Raw genomic sequence first — 20,390 nt, forward strand, 5'->3', positions numbered from 1 at the left:
TCCGCAGATCCCGGCCAAAATCGCTGGAGGACACGGCCAAGGAAAACCTCCTGGGCAGGGGCAGGGCAGGGTCGGGGTGCTCCGGCTGTTCCTGGCCCCAGGGGGAACTTTTGCCATGTGGGGTGACCCCACCAGCTCTCCCAAAAGATGGGACCCAGGGAGTCAGAGCATGCCGAGCTGTGCCCGCCATCTCTAGGGTGTCGTGGCTGCCCCCTCAGTCCTGCTCTCCCTCACTCCCTGTAGGGTACCCGGACCACATGGTGTTTGCCGAGTTCAGGCGGCGCTTTGATGTCCTGGCACCACATCTGACCAAGAAGCATGGGCGCAACTACATCGTGGTGGACGAGAAGCGGGTACGTGCCCTGCGCTGAGGCTGCCACTGCGATCCGGGGGGTGTCCCCTGCACCCAGGGTGCTGCCAGCCCAGCCCTGATGCTTTTCCATCCCCGCAGGCAGTGGAGGAGCTCCTGGAGTCGCTGGAGCTGGAGAAGAGCAGCTACCACATGGGCTTGAGCCGGGTATGGCACTGGGTGCCAGCTGCGGGTGCCGGCAGCGGCACAGGGCAGGGATGGGCGGCACAGCTCGGCACGGCACAGCAGGACAGCACAAGGGTGGCACTGTTCGCTCCCACCTACGCCATTCCTCGTGCCTGGGGAATAAAAACCCCTGCGGTGACGCGGGACCAGTGACTGCAGAGGGGAGAGCCACGGCCACACTGGCCAGTGCGGCAGGAGGGTGGCACAGTGTGGCCGGAGGGATGCTGGCACCCATCAGCATCTCGCCCCTCTCCGTGCCCACAGGTGTTTTTCCGGGCTGGGTCACTGGCCAGGCTGGAGGAGCAGCGGGACACGCAGACGAGCAGGAACATCACCCTGTTCCAGGCGGCGTGCAGGGGCTTCCTGGCACGGCAGCAGTTCAAGAAGAGGAAGGTTCGTCCCAGTGACTCTCCCCTCCCTGCTCCGCAGCACAATTTCGCCTAAAATGGGCAGCGAAGCCTTTCTGCAGCCGCCTGGGCCAGCACCTCCTCCCCCCGCCTCCCCCCTCCCTGCGCCTGCCCAGCCGTGGGGGGCCGGGGGGAACCGGGGGGCCAGGGGGAACCGGAGGGGAGGGTGCTGAGCATCGCCACGGCGGGACGAAGCGGCATATCGGCTCCTGCTTTTATTATTAAAGAAGGCGTAAAATAGGCATCCCGGTGGTGCCTCGCCTTCCGCGGGATGAGTGTTTGGAGGGAAGCAAACAGCACAGAAGCCAGGCGCAATTAGCCCAAATGCTAACGAAGAGAAGTGTGCTGGGGTGCTGGCAGGGGTGCTGAGCCCTCGCTTTGTCCCACCGGCGGCACCCTGTGCTGACACCGTGCCCTGTGCAGATCCAGGATTTAGCCATCCGGTGCGTGCAGAAGAACATCAAGAAGAACAAGGGGGTGAAGGATTGGCCCTGGTGGAAGCTCTTCACCACCGTGCGGCCCCTCATCGAGGTGCAGCTCACTGAGGACCAGATCCGCGGCAAAGACGTGGGTATCTCCGCGCCGGGGGGGTAATGGATGGGGCAGGGTGAGCTTGGAGGAGTGGTGATCCCAGAGAGGGCTCCACAGTGGGGTGCAGTGCAGGAGCCCACGGCGGGGTGGGATGCAGCTGCCCTGTGCCCCGCCAGCGCCGGGCTCGAATTGCTCCCTAATTTGCGAATCAGCGTGTCATTCGCATCCCGAGAGCCGGCTGTTGCATGAGCCCAATTACCAGGCGTGGAGAATGGAAATGAAACCGTGTGCTGAGAGGCAGATGCGGGAACTCTGTGCCGTGACGGCAACCAGACACTCGTGCCCCCACCGAGCCAGCCCAGCATGGAGCTGCTGCCGGCTCAGCTTTCACTCCAACCCACCGAGGTCGAGTGCCTGGGGTGGGGTCACTTGGGGCTCCTCCTGCCCCACTTCCCAGCCTGAACTGAGACCAGGGGAGGGGAGAGAGAGATGTTCTTGAAGCTGCAGCCGGGCACGCCGCCCCGGTGCCGGCTGGCGGTCCCTGGGCATCCCGGTGGGCCCCCTCCCTCCCCACCGGGGCTGGATGCACCCAAACCCTTCAGTGAGCTGCCGGCAGGTGGTTTGCTCCCATCCCCTCTCCCAGGGGGTGCGGGGACCCCTCTCCAGCTTTGCCAGGGCTGCTTGATGTTTCGACACCATTTATGGGGTTGGAGCCGGCATGGCGGCAGAGCGGGTTGGGGAAAGTCCCTGCCCAGCTCTTGGCACTGGAGAGCAGCCCCGGCCCCGGGGAGCCCCCACCCTGCCCACCCAGCGCTGGCGGGGGGAGCTGGGGGATGCAGAGACCTGCCAGGCTGCTGCCTGCCAACCTCTTCCGCTTGCACCTGCCCCCCCCTCACCGCCCACTCTGTTGCAGGAAGAGATCCAGCAGCTGAAGAGCAAACTCGAGAAGGTGGAGAAGGAGCGTAACGAGCTCCGGCTCAACAGCGACCGCCTGGAGAGCAGGGTAGGTCCTTGCTGGCACCAGGAGGGCTTGCCGTGCCATGCCATGCCCTGCCGTGCCAGCCTGCCCCAGCCCACGGCCCTGCTCCCTCCCACCCCCAGATCACAGAGCTGACATCGGAGCTGACGGACGAGCGGAACACCGGCGAGTCGGCCTCCCAGCTGCTGGACGCTGAGACAGCCGAGAGGCTGCGGGCCGAAAAGGAGATGAAGGACCTGCAGGTACAGGCGCCTCGCCCCGGCCTCCTGGCATCTCCCGGCCCCCCCGAGTGCTCACCATGGCTGTCCCCTCCCAGGCCAAGTACGATGCTCTGAAGAAGCAGATGGAGTCGATGGAGATGGAGGTGATGGAGGCTCGGCTCATCCGCGCGGCCGAGCTCAATGGGGAGCTGGACGATGACGATTCAGGTACTGTCCTGCCTTGGGTGCTCATCGCCAGCGCACCCCGAGGTGCCCCGCAGTCATGGCACCATGGCCCTCTCTCTGTGGCGGCGTTGCCCGCCTGTGGGACCCTATCCTGCCCCACACAGCCCCTCGGCGATGCTGTTTCCCCACACAGGCGGCGAATGGCGACTGAAATACGAGCGGGCGGTGCGGGAGATCGACTTCACCAAGAAGCGGCTGCAGCAGGAGCTGGAGGACAAGCTGGAGGTGGAGCAGCAGGGCAAGAGGCAGCTGGAGCGGAGGGTGAGTGGGGGCTCTGGGGACCCCTTGGTCCCCCCAGTGCAGGGATGGGCAGGGAGTGGACAGTTGATGCCCGCTTGGAGCTACATGTGGGGAGCATGTGGCCAGGGCACGCAGGGACATGGTGACTTCCCCAAGCCCTGACCATCCTGCCTGCTCCTGCCCACAGCTGACAGACCTGCAGGCGGACAGCGAGGAGAGCCAGCGGGCACTGCAGCAGCTGAAGAAGAAGTGCCAGCGCCTGGCGGCGGAGCTGCAGGACACCAAACTGCACCTCGAGGGCCAGCAGGGACGCAACCATGACCTGGAGAAGAAGCAGCGGAGGTGGGGACCGCGTGCTGGCAGTTTGGGGGGGGACGCGGCGGGGGATGGCATCCTTGCTGCGCGGTGAGCCTCTCGCAGAGTGGCCTTACCGTTTTAGCAGAGATTTGGGCACTTCACCAGCTCCCGAGGTCTCTCCAGCAGGATGGGGCTGCCTGGGTGGGATGTGTGCATTGATGGAGGGGACACCTCGATGCCCTTTTAGGGGGCCCGGAGCTGAGCAATGCCCCGGTGTGGGGCTGTGCCCCATGGTGGAGGCTGCTCATGCCCCACGGCTCTGCTCGGCACTCGCTCTCATCCCGTCCCCTCTCCCAGCCCTGAAGTTTGCTAACGTTATTAAGCAGCAGGGACGCTTTCAGCTCATTATGGTAATGATCACACACACAAATACAGCGAGAGAATCCAATCTAATTAATTTCAATTTCCGCGGATCGGAGTCTGTGCTAATGCGGCTGTTTATTACCCAGCGCGAGGAAAAATGGGGATTAGCTGCCGAGGTGTTTAACGCAGGTCACAAACTCAAGCGCAGGGTGGTTTTCCAAGCCCCAAAGGCAGCAGTTTTCGGAGCAAACCCGACTGATCCCGTGCCGGGGGCACTGGGAGAGGCTGCCACAGGGCTCCCGGCTGTGCTGAGCACTGCCCCGCCAGGGGCTCGTCTCCCCTCTGGGGATGGGACTGGTGCCATCCCACCTGGGACCACGGCACCAGCTGCGGCTGGAGGACCCAGCTCCGTCTCTGCCGGAGCCCCCGCCATGCATCATGGCCCTTCCATGTCCTACTTGGAGGGCATGGTGACCCCAGCTGCCACCACGTAGCCATGCCCCCACCGTTAGCAGCCGTGGCCACCATGGCACATGCTGGCTTCTGGGGCTGGTGGGGTGTGCGCTGCGGGCGCTGCGCTGTGCATGAGCTGCTGAGCAAAGGCATCAGGATTTTCTCCGAGCGGCTCTGCGCCACCATGCTGGCAATTAAAAGCTCATCAACAGCACGTTTCCAACGAGCGCCCAGCGGCACACTGCCCTTCCCTGTGCCTGCTGCCGTGGGGTGGGGATGCTCGGTGCGGGGCCAGCGGCACGGGGCTGGGCACCGGTCCCCAGTTCCCATTGCGGGGTGCTGAGTGCCCGCCCCACTCTCCCAGCGCAGGTTCGACAGCGAGCTCTCGCAGGCGCACGAGGAGGCGCAGCGGGAGAGGCTGCAGCGGGAGAAGCTGAGCCGCGAGAAGGACGTGCTGGTGGCCGAGGTCTTCGGCCTCAAGCAGCTGCTGGAGGTGAGCAGCCCCCGGTTCCCTCGCTGGTGCCTTAATAGGTGGGTGCCCCCAGCTCACGGCAACTCCCTTTTTTCGGCAGGACAAGGACTCGGACATCGCCGGGCTGACGCAGAAGGCAGAGGCGCTGGAGGCCGAGCTGCAGGACATCTCCTCCCAGGAGTCGAAGGACGAGGCGTCCCTGGCAAAGGTGAAGAAGCAGCTGCGGGACCTGGAGGCGAAGGTCAAAGACCAGGAGGAGGAACTGGACGAGCAGGCTGGGACCATCCAGATGCTGGAGCAGGTGCGGCGGGGAGGGGCGAGGTTTCTGGGTGGGGTGGTTTCGTGCAGGGCTGTTATTACCTGGGCCGGGCTTGCCGGGGAAGCGGAGGCGGTCGCCCTCATCCCGGCGTGGGGCCGGGCATCGCGGCTGCCGACGCGGCTCCTGCTCCTGGGAGCCATGGCCCGACAGGTCACCATGGGGCGGGGCAGCCCGGCCGGCCTCAGAGCAGGGGGTTTTCCGGGTGAGCGGCACTGGGGAGCAGCGTGGGGGGGTCCCCGTGTCCCCTGTGCTCTGACCGCGTGCCCCCCTGTTTGCAGGCCAAGCTGCGGCTGGAGATGGAGATGGAGCGGCTGCGGCAGACCCACGCCAAGGAGGTGGAGAGCCGCGACGAGGAGGTGGAGGAGATTCGGCAGTCGTGCCAGAAGAAGGTAGGGCTCAGCTGCGGACCCTCTGCCCAAGGTGGGGGGGCCGGGATGCGTCCCCATGCCCTGGCTGGGTGCCGGGAGCTGCCAGCCGGGCACCATCACGCAGTGCCCGTCTCTCACGTGGCCGGCTGCGGCCCAGCTTCACTGGCCCGGCAGGTCCGACCGGTCCCTCTGCCACCGGGGCCAGCGCACGCCGGGCTCTGCGTCTCTGGTAGCACAGACACCCGACCAGTGGGGTCACCCAGTGTCCCCGATATGTGGGAACACACCATGAGGGGGTCCCGGCCCCTTCCTGCCACCCTGACCAGCTGCCCGGGCTGTCCCCCAGCTGAAGCAGATGGAGGTGCAACTGGAGGAGGAGTACGAGGACAAGCAGAAGGTGCTGAGAGAGAAACGGGAGCTGGAGAGCAAGTTATCCGCTGTCAGTGAGCAGGTAGGGTGCAGGGTATCCAGGCACGTGCCTCACTTCGGGGATCCCAAGGTTGGCTGTGGTGGGATGAGTGTCCCAGTGGGGTGGGTGCCCCGCCGGCACGGTGCCCTGGCACGGTCTCCCCCTGCCACAGGCCAACCAGCGGGACTTTGAGACGGAGAAGCGCCTGCGCCGGGACCTGAAGAGGACGAAGGCACTGCTGGCGGACGCGCAGATCATGCTGGACCACCTGAAGAACAACGCACCCAGCAAGAGGGAAATCGCCCAGCTCAAGAACCAGGTGAGCATCCAGATCCTACCCTGCAAAACCACAGCCCTTGAGGGACGCGAGGTGTCCCCGTCCCCCTGGCGGGGCGCTGAGCCGTGTCCCCACAGCTGGAGGAGTCGGAGTTCACCTGCGCGGCCGCCGTCAAGGCCCGCAAGTCGATGGAGGTGGAGATCGAAGACCTGCACCTGCAGATCGATGACCTCGCCAAGGCCAAGGCAGCGGTAAGTGGTTTTGGGGTGCAATGCATCACGGGGGTGACTCCCCCTGGCGTGGCACGTGCTGGCAGGGTGACCCTACACCGTTTGGGGTGGTTTTGGGGGGTGGGTGCCCCGCTCCGGGGGTGCAGCAGTTGATGCAGGCAGTTCCCCGCAGCTGGAGGAGCAGCTGAGCCGGCTGCAGCGGGAGAAGAACGAGGTGCAGAGTCGTCTGGAGGAGGACCAGGAGGACATGAACGAGCTGATGAAGAAGCACAAGGCAGCTGTGGCTCAGGTGATGGGGAACAGCAGCCATGGCACCTCCACCCCACTGTAACACCCCTCTTGGAGCCGGCACAGTGAGGCCCCCACTGATGGCCCCGCTGTGTCCCGCAGGCATCCCGGGACCTGGCACAGATGAATGATCTCCAGGTGCAGCTGGAGGAGGTCAGCAAGGAGAAACAGGAGCTGCAGGAGAAGGTGGGGAGCACCGACGTTGGGTGAAGCCGGGGGGACAGGGAGTACACCCAGACACCTGCTGCCTGTGCTATGAGAGGGGACCCTGTGTCCTGGGGAACAGTGGGCAGTGTCACGAGGAGCTCTCCGTTGGGACGGGAGCAGCGTGGTGGGGGGTCATGCTCAAGCCTGAGGCTGTGGCCCCGCCATCCCCACAGCTGCAAGGCCTCCAGAGCCAGCTGGAGTTCCTGGAGCAATCCATGGTGGACAAGTCGCTGGTGAGCCGGCAAGAAGCCAAGATCCGTGAGCTGGAGACCCGGCTGGAGTTTGAGCGGACGCAAGTCAAGCGCCTGGAGGTGGGCACCAGCCAATCCCTCCGCCCTAGCCGCCACTGGGATGCAGCGGGACCACGATACGAAGCTGCCTGGGGGAATTCTGCTGAGTGCATCCCCAATATCCCCTCCCCGGGACCCCCCACGTCGCAGCCTTTCCCCGCCAGCAGCCCGGCGCCGCAGGGAGAGCTCCCTGCGAGCGCTGATAACAGTAATCCACCGCCCGGCCCGGCAAAGCGCTGCTATTTCCCCGCGTTGACTTAGGGAAATTATAGACTCTCCTGGCCCCGCTAAACGCAACCTGCTTTATATTCTGCCTTCGCAGCTCTGCCGGGGGAGCGGAGCGGCTTAGCTCTCCTCTTAATATTTTCCGAGCTGTTATTTCCCTTCCCTGCTCTCTCTGCCGGGGCCATAAATATGCAGCGGCTGGCTTGGCGGCCAGCGGAGAACGGGAGCTATTTTTTTCCCCGGGTTACACGCTGTAATTACTTCACACACAGTTAAATCTATTTTTTCAATTCGGCAAAGCCCCCGCGGGTTGTTCTGCCCCTTTCCCAGCCCTGGGCAGGGGGGGGAGGTATTCTCCTCCGTCTCATTGTGTAAATTCGTGGGGACGAGCTCCGTCCTGGCGTGAGCCCTCAGTGGATGTCGCTGCAGGGTGGGGGGTTCAGCAGGGCGGAGGGGGATTTAGGGTGACCCCATGCCCCGCTGCTCGGCAGAGCCTGGCCACGCGGCTGAAGGAGAACATGGAGAAGCTGACGGAGGAGCGGGATCAGCGTGCGGCCGCTGAGAACAGGGAGAAGGAGCAGAACAAGCGGCTGCAGCGGCAGCTCCGCGATGTCAAGGAGGAGATGGGTGAGCTGGCCAAGAAGGAGGCAGAGGCCAGCCGCAAGAAACACGAGCTGGTGAGGCACTCGGGATGGGGCTGGCAGGGGGACGAGGGGGGTTCCTCAGGGTACCCGGCTCACCCCGCTCTTTCCTTGCAGGAGATGGACCTGGAGAGCCTGGAAGCCGCCAACCAGAGCCTACAATCGGACCTGAAGCTCGCCTTCAAGCGCATTGGGGACCTGCAGGCAGCCATCGAGGACGAGATGGAGAGCGACAGCAACGAGGACCTCATCAACAGGTGAGGGCACCCAGGCCTGGCTCCCGCGCAGGGCACATCACTGGGGCTCATCGCTTCTCCTTGCCACTTCTGAAATGCCACGGGGTCCCCTCGACTCTGCCCAGCCCTGGCAGGATGCCGTCTGTCCATCCGTGCACCGTGCGCACGTGCATCCGTCAGTCCATGCATTGTGCACCCGTGCATCGGTCCGTGTATCCACACGTCTGTCCCTCCCTTCGCCCACAGCCCCCGTGCAGCTTCACCTGCTTGCAGAGGTGCCCGCAATGCAGGCAGGGCCGTGCCAGCAGCCTGGAAACAGCCCGGGGAGCCCTGAGAGCAGGGGCAGGGCAGGCTGGCAGGAGGTCTGGGATGCTGGGATCCAGCAGAGGATTCCGGGATCCAGCAGAGGATGCCGGGATCCAGCACAGCCCAAGATACTGGGATCCAGCCTAGGATGCCGGGATCCAGCCCAGCCTGGGATGCCGGGATCTAGCCCAGGATGCTGGGTTCTAGCCCAGCCTGGGATGCTGGGATCTAACCCAGCCTAGGATGCTGGGATCTAGCCCAGGATGCTGGGATCCAGCTGAGTGCAGCCCCACCTCCCTTCCCTGGCCCTTCCTCACCATTTAATTTGCTCCCCACCTCCAATTCATTCCCCACCCACTTGGTCTTTTTTTTTTCCTTTCATTTGATTTCTTTTCTGTTGTGTTTCTCCCCCCCACCCCCACCCCAAACCCCCCAACCCCCCCAACCCCCCCCAGTTTGCAGGACATGGTGGCAAAGTATCAGAAAAGAAAGAGTAAACTGTGAGGAGCTCCTCTTTCCTTCCCCCCTTCCCCTAACCCCCACCTCACCCCCACGGGCCGGGGTCCCGCATGCCACTGGCCCAGCTCTGCATGCCCTAACAGCACCCACGGCACGGCACGTAACCGCATCCCACGCAGGGGGACAGGGGCTGAGCCCCCGGGCTGGGGCAGGGGTGATGCTCCACCACAGCTAATGATGAGCGGATCGGCGTGGAGCGGTGCTGGAGCACCATTAACATCCCGCACCGCGGTCGCTTCCCCGCGACCCGGGTCCCGCTTAACTAACGGCACGTGGAGTTGAATTCCGCCGGTTATAAAACCTCAGCTGCCCCCAGAGTTTGTTTACGGGGCTCGTTGGGGTTTTTTTTGTTGTTGTCGTTTTGTGGGTTTTTTTGTTGGTTGTTGTTTTTTTTTTTTCCCCCAAGCCTGGACGTATCGCAGGGGAGGGACACGCGCGTGATGGAGCGCAGCTCGTTGCTTTGAATTTAACGAGGAAGATTCATATTCAGGGTCTATTCCAGCCCATCCCCTGTGCCGTCTGCTGCCGGCCCCAGGCAGGGAATAAGCCCAAAGCCGGGCGGATGAAAGGGCCGTTTAAGATCATAGGACATATCCCTTCCCCGGCAGCAGCGCGGTGGGAGCCCTCGCCTCTTGCTGGCCTTCGGCGAGGTGGGGAGAGCGGGGGCCGTGCCGCTTCGATTTCCTTATAGATCCCGCCGGTACTGCCATAACCCTAATGAAAGCAGTAAGCAGTTGGGTATTAAGGGAGATTTATGCAGGGATGCTTTTAACGTGGAGGAATGGATTTTGCAATGCGTACGGCACCTTCTTTCTAAAGGCAATCAATATGGTTACGAACGGCCGTTATAAATTAGATGGCTTAAGCCAGATAGGGCTTTTTTTTTTTACGCCGGGACGTAAATCAGGGGCTCTCCGGCACGGCAGGGCTGTAAATCTGCCCGCCACGTCCCTGTGCCCGCCTTGCCAGAGTCATTTCTGTTCTGCCTGCTAAACTCCTGTTTACCCAGGGCTATCAACATCGCTCTTCCTCGCTGTAATTTTGCACTCGACGGTGGCCTATAAAACGAACCCACTTAATTCCTTCCCAGCCCCGCAGCTGGAAGTCTCACGTGTTTCTGGAGCCGTGCCCTTCACTGCCCCGATGCCGTCTCCTATGTCTTATTTTTCCAGCCCCGGAGCCATGTGGTGGCAGCAGGGGGACGTCGGGCGTGTAGGAGCCCGTTTGCCAGGCAGGGGGGTGGTTTTGGGGGTTCGAGGGGTGCTGTGCTTTGGGGAGCACCTAACATGCAGGTCAAGCCATATGCACGCAGATTGTGCCCCGGGAGATGGAGCAGGATCACGGGATGGGGATTTCGCCCGTGCCGGAGTGCACAGGCAGTGGGTGCTGGGGAGTTCAGCACCTATCGGTGCAATTTCAGCTCCCCAGCACCCAAAATCTCACCGCCCCACGCTCACCTCTTGCTTTCTCCTGCCCCGACCGGCAGCGACGGTGACTCGGACGTGGACTCGGAGCTGGAGGAGCGCGTGGACGGGGTGAAGTCCTGGCTCTCCAAGAACAAAGCCTCCTCCAAAGCACTCTCAGATGATGGCAGCCTGAAGGGCAGCAGGTGGGTGCTGGGCTGGGTGCTGGGCTGTGCCAGGGAATGGCCGGGGCACAGGGTGGGCACCCATGGGACATGGCACACTGGGTGCTGCCTAGCGCTTGCGTGGCCAAAAAGGGAAGGGTTAGTGCTGGCCAGTGGCTTGGTCTCAGTTGGGGACACATGTCCCCATGCCCAGAGGGATGCATCCCACCCGATGTGGGGAGGGCACGTGGGCATCCACAGCCCCCACCCCGTCAGGGGTCATGGTGGTGGGCTCCAGCTCTGCGCATCATCCTCGCTTGTCCCGGGCTGGATCCCCACCCCTCCGTCCCTCCATCGTCCCCGTGTTTCCAGCTCCACCACATCCCTCCCTGCACCCCTCGGCAAACACTGGCTGCCCACACAGCCCCCAGCGGCCCTGGCAGAGTCGGGGGACATGCCCCAGTGCCCCCACAGCACAGGGCCAGCGTGAGGCTGGGGGGCACAGCCCCGTTCCTGCTCCCCGGGGAAAGCGGTCGCCTGCTGCGTGCCGGTTGCTTTTATCCAAGCACGATTTCTTAGCACGGCTCCAGGAGTCCCGGGGGAGCTCCCCCTCCTCTGCCGAGCAGGGGAGAAAGATCTGAGCTGTTTTTTCTTAATTGGTTTAATTTATTCAGCAGTGCAGATGTAAAACATTTAGTTATTGGAGATAATTCCACCTTTTCTGAAGTCGGGAATCAAACGCAGCGGCTCCAGGTAGCCGACAATGAAATAAATTGAACGCAACACTTTAAAGGGGAATCAAAGTGCCGGGCTAGAACAATTCCCCCATTTACATGACATTTTTCCACGATGCTATTTCCCACTGACGCAAATTACCAAGGCTGCCTCGCCGCCGCGCTCCCCCCTTCCGCCCGCTCATCTCCGTCTCTCTCTTGTCTCCCCGGTGCGTGCGCGGGGCCGCGGTGCCACCGGCACAGGTCAGCCCCGCCGGACGGTCCCGAGGGCGAGGAGCGGCCGGTGTCGGTGTTGAGTTGCCTCAGCTATAGGAAGCGGCCGGGCCTCAAGGACTCCATAGGCGGCCGCGGGGACGAGCAGACGCTTTTCACCACGCTCAGCGAGCGGCCGCCTTCCCCCGAGCGCGCTGCCCGCCGGGCAGCCGGGCCGGCGAGACCGAGGACCGGGCGGCCGTCATCGCCCGTGCTTTCGCCGATGCCAGCGGCCGGGCTCGGCAAGGGCTGGGCAAGCGTTGGTCCCTCTCGGCCGCCGATGGTGAGAAAGCCTCTGTCGCCTCCGCGCCGGTGAGCCGGGCTTCCTCCGCCTCCTGGCGCGGGCCGGAGGACATGGACGACGGGGACGAGGGGTGCTCGGTGCTGAGCTTCGCCCTCTCCAGTCCCGGGAGCTTGCGGAGCCGGCGCGGGGGGCCCGAGGGTCGCCCCGAGTCACGGCTCTCCCTGACCCGTGGCCGGCTGGAGGAGGTGGATGAGGGGTCCCGCGGGCAGCACCCCCTGTGCCGCAGCTTCTCCGTACCCCCCCGGCCCGCAGCGCTGCCTCCGAGGAGGGGGGTCCCGGGGACACCCGCTCTGTGGGGCATCGCTCCTACCTCGACCCCCGACCTGGAAGCTGCCATCCAGGAGGTGCTGAGCTACCGCCCACTGCGGGCTGGGGGCTGCTCCAGCCCCGAGGCCGACTCGGGGGACGACAGCCGGAGCGTGCGGAGTGTGCGGAGCGTGCGGAGCGCGGCCCCCCTGGGTGCCGCCGACCGACCCACCGGCAGCCTCCGCCGCTCCGCGTCTGCCCTTGACTTCTCCCGGCGCAACGGCCGATGCCGCAGCAGCTCGGGTTCCTCTGAGGAAGAGGAGGAGCGGAAGAAGAAGAGCGCCAAGAAGCATGCCAAGAAGGCCAAGAAGAAATCCAAGAAGAAGAAAAAGAAGCAGCAGTCGTCATCCGACTCGGATTCCTCCTCCGATTCCTCGTCTGGCTCCACCAGCTCCTGCCGCAGCACCTCCAGTGTGAAGAAGGGCCCTCGGGCGGCAGGGGGCGAGGAGCCGGGACGCCCCGGCCGGGGCAAAAAGGAGGAGAAGCAGCGGAAGAAGCAGGTCGACAGCCTGATGATGAAGTACCTGTACCGGCCCGAGAGCGACTGAGGCAGGAGGTGGGAGCGGAGTTTGCCGTGCAGCATGAACCTCCCCGTGTGCCACTAACCGCTCGCCCTAACCCTTGCCTGGCTCCAGGCATGGAGCCCACCTCCGCCGGGCACCCCAGGATGGGGCACTCCGCTGTTCCCAGCTTTTGGGGTGCTGCAGGGCATCCCTGATGCGTCTCTGGCTGCAGGGAGCATCCCTGGCACGACCGGCAGCTGCCCATGCTGCCAGAACGCAGCATATTCTGGATTAGCGACTGCAGGACACCGGGAAGTGCCAATCCCTTCCTGGCTCCCTGGCCAGCAGCTGGGACATGGCTGAATTTATTCCTTTAGGAAATTTAAGGGTTTTGCCGGCCGGTGCGGCATCCCCGCTCACCATGGGGGATTCGCCGCCCCGGGGATGGCGGCCAGGGAGGAGCGAGGCGGGTACTAACACGCACCCGCTGCAGCGTGTGAGCACGGGGGGAGCCGGGGCGGGCAGTGGGGGCTCGGAAGTGTTTCTTATGGTGGCCACATCCTGCTGCCCTGTGCCACGTAGGGTGCCTGGGACAGGGAAGTGGGGTGCGAACAGCCTCACCCCATGGAGCTTTGGGGCTCTGCGTCCTGGTTGATGGCAGAGGAGAGGGTGCGCCGGGGCTCACCGGTGGTGATTTCGGAGCAGGTTCGATCCTTTCCAATGGTTTGAATAGGAGAAGGGCTGGAGGAGGGAAAAAAGCCTTTTGGAAATGTGGTTGCAGTTGGGCTTCCTGCTGCCTGGCCCGGGGTGACACGGGGGGAGAAACACCCCTTGCACCCACCCATGGGCTCCAGCGGGACCAGTGATGGATGTGAGCACCAGCATTGGCATCCGCGGCCACGTGCCCTTTTCCAGGCGCATGGTGCCAGGCGCTGGCGGGGGCTGCAGCCGCTGGGCAGGCTCAGCTCAGCACAGCCAGGAGAGCATCACGGTGGAGCGTGTCCCACGTATCTTGGAAATAATAAAAAAAAGGTGGTGATGGAGGCTCCATCTACCTGGCAGCCAGTGTGCCGGCTCGCCACGGCTCCCGGTGCAGCCAGAGAGGTGTCCCTGGCAGCTGCACCCCGCTGGAGACCCTCCCCTACCCCCCAACTAACACCTCTCTCTCCTCCGCAGCCCCCCAAGCTCCCGGCACCCCTTCGCCTACGACAGATGGGACGAGGAGGAGGCCAGCGGGGGAAGCACGCACCGCTCCTCCCGCAGCTCCCCCAGTGCCAGCGAGGCGGAGAGCCGGGCCACCGAGACCCCCGCCTAGCCCCCTGCCGCCCCTTCCCATCGCCCAGAAACACTCAGCTCCATGGGGTGGCCAGTATTCCTTCTGCACTGGCCTGGGAGGGGGTACACACACACACAACCCACCCCCCAGGTCCTGGCCGCGGGGTGCAGCCCGGCTGGCTTACTGGTTGCAGCCCCCCGCCCCGTCCTCGGCGGTGGAGCCGGCAGCTCTGGCACGCTGGGTTTATTCCTCAGTGCCTGCTGGCTCCTTATTTTATAACTTAACACCCCCCCTGCCCCTCCTCGAGCAGCCCCTCATCCTCTTAAGCCCCTCTTAGTTGAGCCAAAGACGTCTCTCGCTGGCCGGGCCCTGGGGAGCTGCCGCCCTGCAACTGGGAAGGGGAAATGGGGATGGGGTCCCATGTGCCCCCCAGTTGTCATCACCCCCCCTGACCTCCCACCCCTGCCTGGTTGTTTTGCACTAGCCCAGCTGTGTGTGTGTGTGTCCCCCCACCCATTTTACTTTCAGTATGAAAATAAACGTCACTTCTGGCTGGTGACACCGGCTGTTCCCTGCTCCGCGTGCTGGGGGGTCACCTCGTTTTGGGGGGCGGGGAGGGGGTGTTTGCATGGCAGTGGGACAGATTCAGCTCCAGCGAGGATCTGGGGCTGCATAGGGGGGATCAAGCCTGGCATCTTCCTGGAGCCTGCTGCACCCATGGGTGATGGGGAGGGGAGGTGGGAGAGGGCCCTCGTGGGTGTCGGCACTGAATCATTTATCAATCTTCATAAATATGCAGATGAGCAGCAGGGACGGGAGCCCTCTGCCTGCCAGCGTTAATTATTTAACGCGGAGGAGACAATGATGTGCATCACTGGCCGCCTGTGCGGCTTGGCCTTGGCTCCAGCGTCCACCAGCTCGTGCTGGGTGCGGCCCCCTGCCCACCCCCCCAGCCCCAGGGACCCCCTGCACCCCCAGGGCCCCCCAGGATCCCGGCAAACCAGGTCATTCGATCCCTTTCCCCACCATCTCTTGGAAACAAATGGGCCGAGCTCAGCGCTCGCTGCCATAAAGCCACGCTGCGCTAATGCGCTTTCATTAAGTGGGAGCGATCTAATGATAATAAAATGGCACATTTAACATTAAAACATTTAACTTGACTCCTAAGCGAGTGTGTCTCTCCGCGCTGTTCCAGCTCCATCTTCATGAGGCTGACAAAGCTCCTTAATTTGTTTCCGGGGAGCGGGTGCTTGGCAGAGATGGCTCGGCACCGCGCGGCGTGGGGGATGACGGGATGCGGGGATGCTGGGGTGTGGGGAGGCAGGGGAGCAGGATACTGGGATGTGGGGAGATGGGGATGCAGGGCTGTCAGGGGCAGGGATATGGAAATGCAGGGGTGTAGGGGTGTGAGGATGCAGAGATACGGGGATGCTGGGATGTGGGGATGCAGAGATATAGGGTTGTGGGGATGCAGGGATATAAGGATGCAGAGGTGCTGGGATGTGGGGATGCACGGATATGGGGATGCTGGAATGTGGGAGTGCAGGGCTGTGAGTATGCAGGGGTGCTGGGGTGTGGGGATGCAGGGTACCAGAATGCTGAGATGTGAGGATGCAGGGATGGCGGGGTACCAGGATGCTAGGGTATGAGGATGCAGAGAGGATGTGGGGATGCAGGTGTACTGAGGTGCACAGATGGAGGGGTGCCAGGATGCTGGGATGGTGGAGACACAAGGATGCAGGGAGATGGAGATGGTGGCACATGGGGATACAGGGATGCCGTGCACTGGGGTGTAAGGACACCAGGACGCAGGGATGCAGCTGCAGGCCAGTGTGATGCCACACAGGCACGGCCAGGACCCCACACCTACATCGCGGCCCGGAGCACGCCGGGGAAGCGGGTGATGGCGAAGGGGGCCGTGCTGTGGGATGGCTCCTCGCCCAGGCTCAGCTCACACAGCACCTTCCCCACCACTGGTGCCAGCTTGAACCCATGGCCTGCGGGGAGGAGAGGGTGGCTGGGGGGGTGTGGAGGGGCACAGCCACCCCCATGGCCCTGGCCAGCTCTGGGGTGCCAGAGAGAGGCAGGGTGCCCTCGCCTACCTGAGAAGCCAGCCCCGATGATGATGTTGCTGAACTTGGGGTGCCGGTCCAAGATGAAGTCTCCATCTGGGGTGTTCTGGGGGAGCCACGGTGTGAGGGTGGGGGCCATGGCTCCTCTCCAGGGGAGGAAGGAATGGCAAGGTCCACCTTGGGGTGGTGGAGGGCTTGGGAGCCCGGACACCCGGGTCCTGCTCCTGGAGGGGTCTCACCGTGTAGAGGCAGGTCTCCACCACGGCCGGCTGGGGCTCCAGCCGGGGCAGGGAGCGGCTGATGAAGCTGCTCAGGAGGGCGATGGTGGGGCGGGGGGCACCCAGCTCCACCCGGTCCCGCTCCTCAGGGTCAGCAGGGCTGCCATGGTGGTAGCACACCTGGGGGGCAGCCAGTCAGGGGGGCTGGCCAAGAGGATCCCCCCACCACCACCGGGCCCCGCTCACCTTGACCAGCCCCGGGTACTCAAGGGCGGGCAGCCCATAGATGCCGTGGGGGGCTTGGCTCAGCCCCAGGGTGATGAAGCAAGGACTGGTTCTGCCCACGCCAGGGGTCCCCGGCTCCTTCTCCCTCCAGTAGCAGACGTCAATGCGCAGGGGCTGGGGTCACCGCGTTAGCCCCAGCCACGGCTGGGCCACCCCACGATGCCACCGACCCTTACCTGCAGTGGCAGGCGGAGGCCCAGGGGTGCCACGTAGAGCCGGTCCAGGCTCCAGCCGTGATGATGAGGCGGGGGGCTCGGTACACCCCGGCGGTGGTGGTGATGGTGAGCATGGCCCCGGGTTCAATGCGCACCACCTTCTCCCCGTCTCGCAGGGTGCCCCCATGCCGGCGAAAGACATCCTGGGTGAGGATGGTGATGGGAGGCAGCTGTAGGGATGGAGCCGGGAGACCCCCCACCCCAGCCCCTTGCCAGCACCCACCTGCACTGCCTGCAGCGCCCGGTCGGCAAAGAGCACCCCACCGGTGCCATCCCAAAGGGCCACCTCGCCAGCATGGAGCCGGAGGCCGGGGAAGCACCGGGACAGGGACGTGACGTCGAGGACCTCAGTGGCACCCAGGCTCTGCCGGCAGCTCTCCAGCTGTGGGTCACCCACTGGCCCCAGCACCACCAGCCCCGTCTGCCTGTACCCCCACAGCCATATCAGCTCTCCCCTCTCCCCCTCCCCACGTGGCCCTCCCCTTTGCTTCACCCCTGGGGGAAACTGAGGCACGGCAGCACCGGTGATGCTCAGGATGTGCTGCGCCCCGGTGCTGGGGCACCCCACGGTGGGATGTGGGGTGACATGAGCAGGGTGCATGGAGTGATGCACGGGGAGGGTCTGGACACCGACATCTTGCTCCCCCCCACTAAATACTGCAAGCGCCGCCAGCCCTGACCCTGGCAGTGGGGGATCGTTTAGATGCTCATTTCCTTAATGGTGCTTCATTTATGGAGCCCCATAAATCAGCCGGAGCCAAGGGCTGCCTGCCAGGACGGCCTCATCCTGCCCAGCGCTGCACCGCCACGGGGCAACGACCGCAGCCCCCACCCCAGCCCCGCAGGGAGGGAACAGTGCCCGGCGGGGGCTGCGTCCCCGTCCCTGTCACCTGTAGAGGCTGGTGCCGGCCTCAGCCTCCAGCTGCTGCCAGAGGCGGAAGCTGTCGGGCATCATGCGGGCGTAGAGTGACTGGGGGTAGGCGCTGCGGGTGATGCGGCTCTGCCCGTGCGAGCTGCCCCGCGAATGGGGCAGGATGAACTGTGGGGTAGGAGGGACAGGGGGGTGATCATGGCCACTAGCACCCCCCAACTCTGCTGGCCTTGTGGCCACTGGCACTGTGCCACTGCGGGCACCTGGGGACACTTCTCACTCTGTTGACTGCAGTGCTGGGAAATGGAAGGACATGGGGGTGCTGGCATTGGGGATACTGGGGTCCTGGCACCTGAGACACAGGGATCCTGGCACTGGGGACATGGGAGTCCTGGCATTGGGGATATTGGAGTCCTGGCACTGGGGACAGAGGGGTCCAGGCATTGGAGAGATGGGGCTCCTGGCCCTGGGGGCACAGAGGTCCTGTCACTAGGGACCAGGGGTCCAGCAGTGGCTCCGCTCGGTGCCACGGCACAGGGCAGCCAGATCTGCAGGTGCCCGCCCCAGTGTGTCGGGGCTGGGGACACAGCAGGACAGGGACACGGTGGGGCTGGCGACACTGGTACCTGTTCCAGCAGGAGGGTGTCCCTGTGCCGCTGGGCCAGGTGGTAGGCAGCGAAGGAGCCCTGGATGCCGGCCCCAATGACAATGGCATCGTAGGTGGCCTGGTGGGGCTGGCTTGGGGCAGCCATGTCCGTCCTCGTTCTCGTCTTCCTCCCCGTCCCCTGCGGGCAGCTGGGAGCTGAGCCAAGGGGAGGGACAGGGCAGAGTCCGGCCAAGCCAAGCTGGTGGTAGAGCCTTGGCCACCCTCCAGGCCCGTGGGGTTGGCGGGGACACGTGAGGGCTGCATCCTTCCCACCCCTCGGGGCTGGCCAGGCAGGAGCATTCCCGTTCCCCCACCAATACCGGTGCCTGGTCCCGGTGGGGAAGGCAGCTCGTCCAGGGGCAATGGCACAACCGGGAGCGGGGGTAGTTCAGTCCCCTCCTTCCCCAGCCACCCCTGCTCTGCCACTGGCTATTTTTATCCTGGCTTGGCACTCAGCACTCAGCACTCGGCACATGGCACATGGCACATGGCACACGGCACATGGCACACCGCGCCCTCCGCTCATCCGGGCTCCACCACGGCACACGGACCACCAAGACCAGTGCCCCCCCCAACCCCACACCCCAGGGGACCACAGAGCACCATGTCCCCCCATCACCTGCACCCCCCACTGCGGTGGGGCCCCCCCCGGCACCGCCAGAGAGATCAGGAATAAATCTGATGGAAAACTGGTTCCAATAAACCCCCCTTTCCCTCCCCACTGGTTGCTGCCGGCTCCGGCCACGGTGGGGTGAGGGGCTTGGTGACGCTCCCTTTTGTGTGCCGGTGGGAAACCCCCTGCTTGCTCCAAGGCAAATAATTTGTGTTTGCTTTTTTTTTCCTCCAGCACAATTTATTACAGCCATAAACTATTTTGTTGCCATCTTTTGTTGTCATTGCTATTTTTTTTACTGGGAGATCGGCATGATTTAGGGCTTGCCAGAGCAGCCGCGATGCGGCGCAGAGCCCCATGTCCTGCCGGCTGCGGCCCATTTTGCAAACCCACAAAATTTTCGGGTGTGATTTGGGGTTTGGGGATGCTTGGCTATGCCTCGAGGGTGGGGGGGGGATAACACAGGCAGGAGCTGCCGGCTTTGCCTTCTGCCGCCGCTGCCCCGTGCTGCCTGACAGCTAATTAGGGGAATTAATTTACTCTGGCTTTCGTGGTGTAAAAGGCATTATTTACTGGTTAATTGTCGTTATTACGAAATGTTAAATATCATTATTTATTTTGCCGCTTGCCTCCAGTGATGGATGAAGCACTGGGGAGCACAGGAGGCCCGTGCCAGGCTTGGGGGGGGATTTCCAGCCCCCGCAACCGCAGTGCCCAGCCGGGTGATGGGGACACCCCGGCATCATGCAAAGGCACAACTGGCAGCTAACAGCAATGGGGAGGTGAGAGGAGGAGGATGAGGAGTGCAGGCGAAGGGCCAGGCTTCCCCCGGACCCCTCAACCACACCACTGCCAAGAATCACTAATGCAATGAGAGCGTGCTGGTCTCAGCATCACCTCCATGCCCAGGGCTCTGCATCGTGCAGTGCCCCGTTAAATCAGCACATCCTCCCTCGCCTTTGATGTTACAAATAATTCACCGATTTCCTCAGGTTTCAGCTCACTTTTTTTTTCTCTGCTTTGAACAGCCCCTTTACCTGCTCTTCCTTATTTTTTTGGCTGGGAAGATGAAGAATAATTAATTATCCGTGAAACGTTAAATGGCAAAAATGAACTCCTCTCCCGCTAACGGCATGTTAATAGATTGGGTTGGAAAAACCTTGCTTGTGCCGCTACGAAGCCAGGGAAACCGTTGGTGGGATGCAGGGATGGTCGCCGGCAGTGGAGGGGACGGTCTTGCCCCAGCAAGTGGGACACGGGACACTGGGGGCACAGCGGGTGCCCACTGGGACACGACCGTCCCCTCCACCACCGGCGACCGTCCCTGAGGGTCTACGAGACCGCTCAAGCCATCACTTTCATTGCACAGATGACCCCAAGCAGGGCTGACCCCAGGCAGTGGAGAGAGCTGCAGCCCCACACCCCAAAAAGCAGCTGCATGGGCTCGTCTTGCCTTGGGGGTGAGTTTTTGGGGGTCCCCCACCCAGTCC

At 63.6% G+C, this 20,390-nt stretch overlaps 2 protein-coding genes across 2 annotated transcripts in view; one reads left to right on the top strand and one right to left on the bottom strand.

The window, feature by feature from the left end:
* The window catches only part of MYO18A (myosin XVIIIA), a 31,527-nt gene extending 17,631 nt beyond the window's left edge, over nt 1-13,896 (top strand). Inside the window, 27 exon segments of the mRNA XM_086624440.1 lie at nt 244-353; nt 452-517; nt 800-928; nt 1,366-1,509; nt 2,387-2,476; nt 2,575-2,694; nt 2,769-2,880; nt 3,032-3,159; nt 3,326-3,480; nt 4,621-4,744; nt 4,824-5,024; nt 5,321-5,431; nt 5,757-5,861; nt 5,992-6,138; nt 6,234-6,347; nt 6,499-6,615; nt 6,717-6,800; nt 6,995-7,132; nt 7,828-8,013; nt 8,095-8,234; nt 8,975-9,019; nt 10,525-10,647; nt 11,583-11,758; nt 11,761-12,141; nt 12,144-12,211; nt 12,213-12,757; nt 13,881-13,896. Of these exon segments, the coding sequence (XP_086480566.1) occupies nt 244-353; nt 452-517; nt 800-928; nt 1,366-1,509; nt 2,387-2,476; nt 2,575-2,694; nt 2,769-2,880; nt 3,032-3,159; nt 3,326-3,480; nt 4,621-4,744; nt 4,824-5,024; nt 5,321-5,431; nt 5,757-5,861; nt 5,992-6,138; nt 6,234-6,347; nt 6,499-6,615; nt 6,717-6,800; nt 6,995-7,132; nt 7,828-8,013; nt 8,095-8,234; nt 8,975-9,019; nt 10,525-10,647; nt 11,583-11,758; nt 11,761-12,141; nt 12,144-12,211; nt 12,213-12,749 (3,851 nt within the window). The 3' untranslated portion in view covers nt 12,750-12,757; nt 13,881-13,896.
* A 1,950-nt stretch (nt 13,897-15,846) lies between these two features.
* On the bottom strand, nt 15,847-18,393 carry PIPOX (pipecolic acid and sarcosine oxidase). Its single transcript, XM_086624783.1, is given in 9 exon segments — nt 15,847-15,977; nt 16,083-16,158; nt 16,292-16,450; nt 16,517-16,669; nt 16,732-16,766; nt 16,769-16,913; nt 16,994-17,195; nt 17,661-17,809; nt 18,268-18,393. Coding segments are annotated over 9 exon segments (1,176 nt in total).
* Nucleotides 18,394-20,390: the final 1,997 nt, after the last annotated feature.

Source organism: Tauraco erythrolophus, chromosome 21 (genome assembly GCF_009769465.1).
Source record: "Tauraco erythrolophus isolate bTauEry1 chromosome 21, bTauEry1.pri, whole genome shotgun sequence".
Lineage (NCBI taxonomy): Eukaryota > Metazoa > Chordata > Aves > Musophagiformes > Musophagidae > Tauraco > Tauraco erythrolophus.